At 40.9% G+C, this 12,138-nt stretch overlaps 1 protein-coding gene across 1 annotated transcript in view; it reads left to right on the top strand.

The window, feature by feature from the left end:
• The window catches only part of CCDC192 (coiled-coil domain containing 192), a 200,929-nt gene extending 190,819 nt beyond the window's left edge, over positions 1–10,110 (top strand). Inside the window, exon 7 of the mRNA XM_003920637.2 lies at positions 9,824–10,110. Within this exon, the coding sequence (XP_003920686.1) occupies positions 9,824–10,110 (287 nt within the window). The remainder of the gene's footprint in view (positions 1–9,823) is intronic.
• The last annotated feature ends 2,028 nt before the right edge of the window (positions 10,111–12,138 follow it).

Below are 12,138 nucleotides of genomic sequence, written 5' to 3'. Positions count from 1 at the left end.
CGTATTCCTGTATTGGGTGCGTATATATTTAGGATCTTTAGCTCTTCTTGTTGTTGCATTGATCCTTTTATCATTATATAATGTCCTTCTTTGCTTCTTTTGATCTTTGTTGCTTAATTGTAACTTCTGCTTTTTATTTATTTATTTTAGCTCTCTGTTTGGTTGGTAAATCTTTCTCCATCCCTTGTTTGGAGTCTTTGTGTATCCTCGAATGTGAGATGGATCTGGATGCAGCATACTGATGGGTTTTAGTTTTTTATTCAAATTGCCTGTCTTTGGATTGGGGGATTTAGTCAATTTAAATTTAGAATTAATAATAAGATATGTGAGTTTAATACTGCCATTAGCTGGCTATTTTGTCCATTAGTTGATGTAAATTCTTCATTATATTGATGCTCTTTTTGATAATTTTTTTAGAAAGGCTGATACTGTTTGTTCCTTTCATATGTGTAGTGGTTCTTTCAGAAGCTCTTGTAAAGCAGGCCTGGTGGTGATGAATTCTCTGAGTGCTTGCTTATTCACAAAAAACTTTATTTTTCCTTCACATGTGAAGCTTAGTTTGGCTGGATGTGAAATTCTGGGTTGAAAGTTCTTTTCTTTAAGGATGTTGAATATTGGCCCCCACTCTCTTCTGGCTTGTAGGGTTTCTGCTGAGAGATCTGCTGTAAGTCTGATAGGCTTCCCTTTGTGGGTAACCTGACCTTTCTCTCTGGCTGCCCTTAGTATTTTCTCCTTCATTTCAACCCTGGTGAATCTGACGATTATGTGCCTTGGAGTTGCTCTTCTTGAGGAATATCTCTGTGGTGTTCTCTGTATTACCTGGAGTTGAATATTATCCTGCCTTACTAGGCTGGGAAAATTTTCCTGAATAATGTCCTGAAGCGTATTTTCCAGCTTGGATTCATTCTCTTCGTCACATTCAGGTACACCTATCAAGCGTAGATTAGGTCTTTTCACATAATCCCATATTTCTTGGAGACTTTGCTCGTTCCTTTGTATCCTTTTTTCTCTAATCTTGTCTTCTTGTTTTATTTCATTGAGTTGGTCTTCGACCTCTGATATCCTTTCTTCTGCTTGATCAATTCGGCTGTTAAAACTTGTGCATACTTCACGAAGTTCTCCTATTGTGTTTTTCAGCTCCATCAATTCACTTATATTCCTCTCTAAATTGTGTATTCTTGTTAACATTTCATCAAATCTTTTTTCAAAGTTCTTAGTTGCTTTAGATTGGGTTAAAACAAGTTCTTTTAATTCACAGAAGTTTCTCATTATCCACATTTTGAAGCCTGCTTCTGTAATTGGAACACACTCGTTCTCCATCAAGCCTTGTTCCGTTGCTGATGAGGAACTGTGATCCCCCGCTGAGGGAGAGGCGTTCTGATCTTGGGCATTCTCAGCCTTTTTTGGCCGCTTTCCTCCCTTCGTTATAAATTTATCCGTCTGTGGTCTTTGAATTCACCGTCTTTGTAATTAGGTTTCTGAGTGGACGTCCAACTTACTGATTCTCAGCGCCGAAATCTGAGCAACCCACTGCACCGACCAAATCAGCGGCGTTAAGATTGATGGTGCTTTTCCGACTCTGCACCAAGAACCGTCGCTCCAAGGCGCCGGCAAAACCGCCTCGCCGGTCACAAGAGTCGCGCTGGCGACCCGTGGGGCTCCTCCGCTGGGAATCTCCTGGTGCGTGAGCAACAAGAATTCATGTGAAGGTGTGGCGTCCTCTCATTCTTTGCGCTTTCAGTGGGAGCTACAATCCCGAGCTGTTAGTGATCAGCCATCTTGGATCTCTCTGTATTCATCCTAATGACATGACAATTGTAACCTTTAGACCGATACTTTCTTAGGTGATTTGTATTACGTATGCACTTAACCTTCATTTATTTATTCACTTGACAAATGACCATCCTCTATAATTCATGCATGATTTTGGGCATAGGAGACACAGTACTGAACAAGACAATAAAAAAGCTCTGCTTTCATGGATCTTTCATTCTAGCAGGGGAGAGAGATTACCAACAAGATAAAAACAAAATCTATAATAGACAAATACAGCATGTCAGTAAAAGCAAGGCAGAAAACAGGGATTTGAAGTATTCAGCAACGGGGCTTGGGTTGAAATTATAGGTAGGATAGCCAGGGAAGCCTTCACTGTGTGAAGATGACTTTGGAGAGTGAAGACCTGAAGGAATTGAGAGAGCTAGACATGCATGCATCAGGTGTACAATTGTCCAGGCAGAGGAAAGAGTAAATGCAAAGGTCCTGGGATAAGAACATACCAGGCCTGGTAGAACAGCAATGAGAATTGTGGAGATGTAGCAGAGTCAATGTTGCATTTACTCTGGAGAGGAGGAAGGAGGATTAGGATATGTGCTATTGAGGTAAAGGGGTCCCAGATCACACAGGGCCTTGAAGGTCAGTGTGAGATTTTGGTCTGCCCAAGATGAAAAGTCACTGGTGGATTTTAGGCAAGAGTGTCAAGACCTGACTTATATTTTAATGGGACCTTTCTGTACAGAGCTGAAACCAGACTAAAGTAGCAGAAGCAGAGTGACTAAAGAAGCAGCTATTGCAATATTTAAATACTAGGCAAGAGGGAATTACCACTTAAATAAATGATGAACATGGGCCCTAGAGTATATGCCTCAGAGTGAGCATAAGAAGAAAGATAGGAATCTGTATTTCCCTTGGTCTGCTTAGCTCCCACACACCTCTCACCATGAGAGCATCTAATTGCCACATGAGTGATGCTTGTGGTTAGAGACCAGTGTTTTTCATTCATTCTACGTGTTCCGTAAACAGTAAACAAGTCCTAGAAGTGTCTTCATCAGCCAGACCCCTCACTCTGGCCTGGAGACTGGTGCAGTGCTAGGGTCTGAATGTTTGTGGCTCTCCAAAATACGTAGGTTGACATCCAATCACCTTTTAATGCTATTAAAAGGTGAGGCCTTTAGGAGGTGACTAGGTCGTGAAGGCAGAGCCCTCATCAATGGGAGTAATGCTTTATAAAAGAATCCTGAGGGAGCCTATTGGCTTTTCCACTGTGTGAGGACACAGCTGAAAGGCACCATCTACAAGGAATGGGTCCTCACTAGACACTGAACCTGCCGGCACTTCGATCTTTAACTTCCCAGTCTCCAGAACTATGAGAAAATAAATTTCTGTTGTTCATAAACTAAGGCAGCCCAAGCAGACTAAGATACATGTAGGCACCACAACTTCTTGGGGCCCAGATGAATGGTAAGAAACAACTGCTTCCTACATGGTCTCTCTTGCCTCTTGTTTTCTTGTTTTTTTTTTTTTTTTTTTTTTTTTTTTTTTTTTTTCATTGGGTGTTCTACAGACTCTCTGATCCACTGCTCTCAGTAGCACTGCCCCATGTCATTCGGCCTGCAGCCCTTCCATCATGGTCTCAACTAAGTATTTTTTCCCTTCTAAGGCACTTACAAAAACAGACAGATCTTCTTAAACTCTCAAGTTTTGGCCTGCTGCTAGGTAAAAAGATATATTCCCTCCACTGTGCCATTGCAGATTTTCCCTTTAAAATATAACTGTTTATATAGCATGGGGAGAAATGACAGATACAGGTGAGGGGACGGAAGGCAGCAAACCACACTGCCATGTGTGTACCTATGCAACAATCTTGCATGTTCTTCACATGTATCCCAAAACCTAAAATGCAATAAAAAAATAAAATAAAAAACTGTTTATAAGACTAATCTTCATTATGATATATTATCAAAAATTCCTAGCAAATATTGTACCACATTTTAATTCTTTTTAGTGACCAATTCTCTTTGCCAATCAATTTTATTCTTACAATGCTGTTTGTTTTTTTTCCAACTCAATTAACACGTGCCTACTTCAGATGTATCCTAAATGTTCACAGTTTTAGTGGAGGGAAATTGAGGTACCTTTGAAGTCACTCATTTGGCGCTATAGAGATTGGTCTCTTTGCAAGTAAAAATGTTAAAAGGGGAGGACAGGCGAAACCTCAAGACATAGGACTAATCTGACTTTCAAAAAGAAAAATATTTATACTACAATACAAAAAAATAAGTGAATCATTTATTTCAGAGAATAGCCATTTGCAAATTGTTCACTATAAAAATCTAGAGAAGGACAGAAAACCTAAAAAGTTTTTCTTTTTTTTTTTAAAAAAATTTAAGTGGGAGGGATATATTTCTAAAGAATATATCCTAAAGGTGTGCCACTGTGCAAGTCCAAGTATGGCAAGAGATGAAACTGGGCTCTGTGGTGGCTGCTGACAATATACACAACTTTCAAAACCAGCATGTAGTGAGTCACAGTGATGGGCATATGTACAGAGGAGGAAGCTGTCACTGCCTTTTAGGCCAAACAGCAATCCTGAGTGGCTCTGGTGGAATGATGTATTTAATCACCTCACTGTGATCCTGGTTGAGTCTTTCTTGTTGAGTAAATACTTGGCAGCCTTAGTCATTAGCTTGAAGAGCAGAGAGAAAAGTAAACTTTCATGAGTGAGTACCCAGCTGAGATGTTTGTTTAGGCTAATGCTTTATACCTTTTGGGTCTAACTCAGTGCTGCCCCTCCCCTACACCACTGTGAAGCTGCAGCTGTGGGAGCCAACACTATCTTATTCACTTGCTATGTGCAAGTTCCCAAACACAATTATTGGGTGAAGGAATGAACAAGAAGATGACTATGGAGGATACTTGGAATCTGGCTAGGAACAAGTATATTCCCCATTATTAGGGGTAGTTGCATCAGAAATTAGATCAGTGTTTCTCAGCATTTCTCCGTTTAATGCATAGTTTTTGGTGGCACCCGTAAAGAAATCTAAAAGGGAACATCCCTTTTTAGCAAGAAGTATTGAGAAAATCTAAAAGAACTCTCCCTCCTATTCACTGGGTCACTTTTCAGCGCTGTATCACTGTTTACAGAAAAGTTAACTTCTTGGACTAGTAAAGCAATGTTTTCACATATTCTAGGTCTGCTGACCTAATATGAAACCACATCTTCTTGCTCTGATTAGCAACAAGTGGGATCCCACTGTCCTCCCAGTCTATGTACGGCAGCGTTCCCTCTGTCAGGTCTCTCTGTAACAATGTGCAGCTGCAGTCATCACAAAATGCAGACAGACTTTTCACTCATTGATTACAACTGGCGGCCAACCTCTGAAGAGCTGGAGGAACACCAGTGACTGAGACCACTCGCTTAGAAAATTATCAAAGAGATGTTTCAGAAATAATTCCTATACTCGGTAGCAGGTGAGTAGTCTCCAAAATGTAGTCAGCTCTCAGTCTCTGAAGGTACTGTTTCAACTACAGTCACCTCTGTTGTTATCTGTTTAGCTATTATTAGTCATTTTTGATATAACTCTCATGTGTCACTTTTCTCCGAGCATGAAGGTTTTCAGAGTATGAAGAACAGGAAGCTGGAAATGGCCAAAGGCAATCTCGTATTTTCTTCTGGACCTTCAGTCTTCCAAGCCTGACATAGAAAAGTGAGCGCAGCTTGGGTCAGCTGAAGGCAGAATGCTGGGACTGCCTCTCCTCTCGCTAAATTTTTCAAACCCTGCCCAACTCCCACTGGCCATTCCCTGTAGCCTTTTTTGCCAGGACCCTAAACCCTCAGTCTCAGCTCTGCCTTACATCCATTTTAAGTAAAAGCAGAAAGAAGGAAAATGATGAAAAATAGTATATGCTTGTAAAAACTCCTGCAGTAGCAGCTAGAGTGATGAGTTCATACACTCACTGTGGCCAGTCAGGTTTTTTTCTCTCTTTCTCACACATAGAAGAGCTTTTCTTGTTGCAATCTTTGGATTTCCTGGATCCTCTGGGTGTGGGGTTAAGGCTGAGATGATCTGGTACGATAACAGCACCCCCAGGCTTCAGGGAGCTGCCAGCGGAGCCTACGAAAGACCACAGGTGTGTGAATTGTGGGACATGTAGAGCTGTGAGAAACTTGGGGACACACATCACTTCCTGTTACAGACGAGGGAGACTAGATGGGGGGAGCGTAGTGAGGTGGTTAGCAGTAGATTCTAGAAAACTCACTGGGGTGGCCTTGGGCTCTTTCCAATACAAATAGGACATGAAGCTCTTGAAGGCCCTCACTTTGCTAAAGAGTTTTAAACACTTTTGTATGTTGTAATGTGTTTAGAAAAGGGAACACAATATTTGTGTTATTTGTGTAAATAGACTATTTAGTAGTGAAATATGCTTGTATGAGAATTTTTTATTTTTAGTATGTCTTTAGGTTGTCTATTAGCATTTTCACTTAATACGTGAGAACAAAACAATGGGAATCCTCATGCCATCTCTTTTTCTTCCACATCTAACGCTTTTCCAACTGTCTTCTCCTTGTGCTATGGACTGAATTATGTCCCCATCATAATTCCTGTGTTGAAGCCCTAGCCCCAGACTAGATGGCACTTGGAGATGGGGCCTGTGGGAAATAATTAGGCTTGAATGAGGTCATGAGAGTGGGCCTTTCGTGATACAGCCAGTGCCCTTATAAGAAGAGACATGAGAGAGTTTTTGATCTCTTTCTTTCTGCCATGTGAGGATGAAGCAAGAAAATGGCTAGGAAGACAGTCATCACCAGAACCTGACCATCCTGACACCCTGATCTGAGACTTCCAGCCCTCAGAACTACAAACATAAATGTTTCTGGTTTAAGTCACCCCCTGTGTGGTATTTTGTGATAGCAGCCCGAGCTGCCTAGACACCTGCTTCTCCTTCTCTCATTTTCTTTCTACCTTCTCCCTGTATTACTCTCTTCCAGATGGAGGATGTGGTCCTAGTGACCGTGACTGCCTGTGCAATGCCACCTCACTGCATTTTTGCTGCTGTATCCTTAGAGCTGGGTGAACAAAGTATTTTATCTATACTGCATTGTCTAAAAACTTTTTGACCAGTTGGGCCAGGGGTGGCACTAAACTCTCTTCATTGTACAAAGTTGTTGAGGATAACTCATTCTAAAAGCAGATGAAAAACTGGGGAGAGAATACATGGAAGAAGTTAAAGAGGAAGATGTCAGACAGGCACAGTGAGGCTCCACTGCACCCACCTCTAGCCCTGCCCCTGGGGAGGTCCTGCACCCCCGCTGCTCACTCCTCCTCTCCTCAGCATCTTCCCTGGTCACTTTGTGGCCATTTCCCTTCTCCCACTCCTGATAAAACTCTCTTTAACCTATCTGAATCAGTTTCTTATGCATTTTAAGAAGTAGCTTAGGGACTGAGAGAGACGTTACTGTCAGTCACAGATACAAAAGTCTGCTACCTGGATAACTACACACCTGCTTAAGATGGGGCAGCTTTGCTGCGTAGTGCATTCAGGAAAGAAATCACCCACTCCTCAGCAAACACAATTAATTGGCAGTCATCACTTTTTGCCAAACTTTGATTTACATGACTCCACCCTCTGGGGTAACAGAAAAATGATCTGTATGCCAATGGTTGAGGACCAGAGATCCTCCCTCTCAAATAATATCTGTGCAGATTAACTAGAGCCATCTCCAGGTAACACATCCACCTGGGTTTCAGAGATTGCTCATCTGGAAGGAAATGCTAGCTCAGCATTATCCAACAGAAATATAATGGAAGTCATAAATGTAAGCTATGCATTTAAAATTTTTTAGGAACCACATTTCTTAAAACATAAAAAGAAGTCAGCGAAATTATTTTAAAAATACATTTTCTTTAACACAAATATTCAAATATTATCATTTTAATGCATAAGCAATATAGAAAATGTGAAATATTTAACATTTTTTTAAACTGAATCTTCCAGTCAAATGTGTATTTTACATTAAAGCACATCTCTCTTCAGATTAGCCACATTCCAGTGCTTAATGGTCACATGTCACCAGTGACTACTGTATTGGACAGTACAGCTCCGGTCAAATGAAAGGAAAGGTGAGACCCTGGCACATCAGCAGATGAGGAAGGCCTCCTGCCATATGGACTCCCTCTCCTGGGGTGGAAAGCACAGGCTTGTCACAGAGGCAATAAACTAAATGCTCTTTTGAAATTTGAGATTTTTTTTTCATTGCTTGTTAACTTATGAAAGGTACTCAAACCAACATCTTTCTTTCTTTCTTTCTTTTTTTGGAGATGGAGTCTCACTCCGTCGCCCAGGCTGGAATGCAGTGGTGCAATCTTGGCTCACTGCATCCTCCAGTTCCCGGGTTCAAGTGATTCTCAAGCCTCAGTCCCCTGAGTAGCTGGGATTACAGGTGCACACCACCACTCCCAGCTAATTTTTGTATTTTTAGTAGAGATGAGGTTTCACCATGTTGACCAGGCTGGACTCGTGACCTCAAGTGATCCACCTGCTTTAGCCTCCCAAAGTGCTGGAATTACAGGTGTGATCCACTGTGCCTGTCCTTCAGACCGGTCAGAATAATGGAGAATGGGCGATCTTAAATATTATTGTTATAATTTTAAATACTCTAACAGAAATTCAGCAAAAATTTCCCCATGGATTATTAAACCTTACTAACGTACTAATAATTTCTAAGAGCAGAGAATAGCCTTATGTCTCCTCTGATCACTTTTGCAAAGCCAAAAACACCCTGCCCACTGTGCAATGTGTTGCCAAAGATTTTATCCCCGATCCCTTGGGAATGTGATAACTGCTAATAATTTTATTTGCCGAGAAATGGTTGATTTTTTTTTTTTTCCTGCATGCATTACTACAGCAAAGCTGGCCCATTTTTAGCAAGTGTGTAGGTACCCAATAGTAGCAGGTCTTCATATCTGAGACTGACATCAATGTTTCTCTCAGGTGAAGCTGTGAGATTTGTTTTCACTCAGGATTTCATAAATAGGGGACCTCAATTATAACAATCCACCACGGAGACCACACGTCAGGTTCATTCATATATGCCATTAACTCCATTAGTTCTGAGATGATACCCAAGCCCTTGACATCTCTTACTACTTACACCTAAGTCTGCCTTTTATATAGCTCAGAGACATTTAATGCTGGAAATTTCAAGAGTGGTAGGGTACTGCTAAAGGCTAGTAAGATGGACTTGAATTTAAGGAGCCCATTTTTTGATGGGCTATAGAGGTGTTTTCAAGGACTCTTAACGACCACTCATCTTTTATCTCTTTGTTGGAGTCTCTCTCTCCTTACTTACTCAGGCCTTATCCTTATCTGAGGGGTTAACTGATAGAAATTGGTAAAGGATAAGGTTTCTTGTGATTTAATTAAGAAGTGCCAAGAAGCCTTCAGGCCTTAAAGAAATGAACCTGTATGGGAAATACCATGATAATAGAGTTTTCCTGGAGCACCTCAAATTGCACCCTTGCCGACTGGACTCGAAAGCTGACTTGGGTTTAGAAACTAGTCTTTCCTCTTTATTACTTTCCCCAAAAAGAGCAATGGCAACCTTTTCATTTTTTTAAATTTTCACTTGAATTAAAATTCAAATCAAAGCTTAATTCTACTTGATCATAGCTCTTGTGAAAGATTCTTAGGGAAAAGAACAACATGAAAGTTGGGATGGCTGTTGCTTGTAGATTGGATTTTCATGGCTGAATCATTCCTATGGTTAATTCAAAGTTAAATGCATATAAAAACGAGTTGGCAAGGGCTGATTCTGTACATTCTCAAGAGGCTCCCAAGTCTTGTTTTGTTTCTTTTTTCATGAGCACCCAGAATCTTTCCTCTCACTGGATACAGGTTTTATTCTCAGGGTATCTAACCAGATGATGCAACATCTGTGCTGTCTTTTAAGAACGTGAGAAATTAAGCTTTTTTCATTTTTCCTCTTTTTGCTTTCTGGGAAATCTAATCAAAACTGCTCAGACTTCCCTTTTCTTGTTTGCTTTAGAAGACAGCTTGCTGGAAGAGATCTGTGGAGGTCTCCTACCTGTGGAGAAAAGTGATAGAAAAATCAGCCTGATTATGGAACTGTCGACCCAGGTTTCCCTTCAGACCGAGAGGATCACTCAGCTTCAAGAAATTTTGGAGGAAAAGGAAAGGAAGATTCAGCAGCTGGAAGCTGAGTGGAGTGCCCAACCTTCCCAAGAGGTCAAGGACCCTCCAGAGTGTTTACAAAAAGCCCCAGTTTTCTCTTTTGATGACGTCCCTCTTGTGATCTCTGATGAGAATTTGTAAAGATTCCCAGTAAGAAAACAATAAAAGTTTTTTAAGTGTCATCCAGGTACAGTCAGATCCCACCAATCCCAAGCAGTCTCCCAGGTGACAAACTCAAGTTCAAGTCCATGGGTTTGAATGTATACTATAATGTTCATTTTGGAAGGAAACAAAATAAAGGAAATGTTCAGGAGGACACGCTGCATGTTTCCCCTTCAGACAGCAGTAGTCACGTAAACCACGCAGCTGTAGACTACTGTGTTTTTAGATATTCCTGGTAGGAGTGGGGGGAGGGAAGAAAACAATATCAGACAGATGGTGAAAGAACTTAGCATTATCCTCTTACCAGAGATCTGTCACACTGCAAGGGAGGGGTGGCACCGACCAGTTTAGTATGCAGCTCTGTTGTGAAAAGGAAACTGTCATGGAGGGCAAGCTTCAAACCCGTGAATGTTGGGGTACTGAAGAGCAGGAGCCGCCAGCAGAGTAAATAGCCATGAGGTCTGTCCTCTCATGTCCTCAAGAGTTTATTTCTTTATGGCATGCATTTTATTAACATTAGCAAGGATAGAAAGGAAATAAAACTAAAGCAATAAAAACAATTAAAAATGGGTGAATCAGAGCTGCGGTCCTTTGGGAAAAGTGTCCTGGTTCAGTATCTCCCCGGGAAAACACACAACACTGATTTTTCCCTTAGGAAAAAGACTAAAACCAAAGCAAAATACAATCTTCTATTATGATTTTACCAATGAGCTGTGAACAGTGCAAAATACTGGTAGGAATAATGGACAATAGGCAAAGGAAAGCTGCCCTATAATTAATGGAATAAAAGAAATCAGATCATATTTCTCTTCCACTCAACCCCCTTAAATAAACTATTTCCCACTAAAGGGAGCAGTTAGGTACTAACTGTGAAGAAGACCTTGGTCCTTAATTCTTACTGTTCTGGTACAGCATCACTCAGGCAAACAGCTCTAGAGAGCTCTCTCAAGAGTATGACTGTAATGCTAGTTTTCCATTTAATTCAACCGGTTCAACAAATGCTCATCAAATACTCTTCTATCTGGAAGACACAATAATAGATGCTAGAAATCACAGCAAACATGAGAATCACTATTTTCACCATCCGGAAGTTCATAAATACACAGGATCTCCTTAAAAGTAAGCCTGATTGTATTGAGAGGTGGGAAACTGGAGAAGGGAAGTGGGTGAACACGGGGTAAACCTGATCAGCATTGCTTCAGCAGAGGTTCTCAGATATACTCAGCATGAGTAATCAGCAAGAATGTACATTCCTGGCCTCTGGTTTAGGGCCTAGGAAGATGCATTTTAACAAACACATGTGGCGTTTCTGATGAACATATTCCAGAAACTACATTTGAGGCCACATTGGTTTAGGGATGGCTTCAAGCAGTTCTATTAGACTTTTGCTCCCAGACTAATAGAGAATCCCCAGAAGGAGAATTTCTCCTTGCAGTCTGGGTTGAGTCTTATACACTATTTAACTATTGCATAATCTTATTATGGATCCCGACTATCTACAAAACACTGTTTCCAAATGTGATTTTTTTTAAAAACAAAAAGGAATTAATTGAGTTCCTGACTCACATAAGATGACTTATCGATATTGACTCCAGAGGTTCACTACCCCCTAACAATAAAAACGCAAAAAACAAAAATCATGGATCCCATCGGTAGCCTCTCTTTTCAACCAGAGCTCGATTTTTCCCACAGTATTTAACCTCAGTTTTGCCTGCAATGGCTACAAGTATTCACAGGTGCAGCTCTATATCAGAAATGAAACTAAATCGCTGATCATGAATATACACTACTCCAGAAAGTAGTTAAAAGTACCTCTTTATCTTTTCCATAGGGTGCACTTCAGTTCCTACAAAATCCACTTCAGAAATCCCTTCTCGCTGGTCCCTCCTTTTCTCATCTCCCCAAGCCCCATGATTTCCCTGCTCTTTTCTATTTTTCCAGCCTAGCTGTCCCTGTTGCAGTCATGACACTATCCATTGGCCCTGTCCATTGCCCCTGACACTATCA

This window comes from Saimiri boliviensis, chromosome 1 (assembly GCF_048565385.1).
Source record: "Saimiri boliviensis isolate mSaiBol1 chromosome 1, mSaiBol1.pri, whole genome shotgun sequence".
NCBI lineage: Eukaryota > Metazoa > Chordata > Mammalia > Primates > Cebidae > Saimiri > Saimiri boliviensis.
This window is presented reverse-complemented; position numbering and strand designations above follow the sequence as displayed.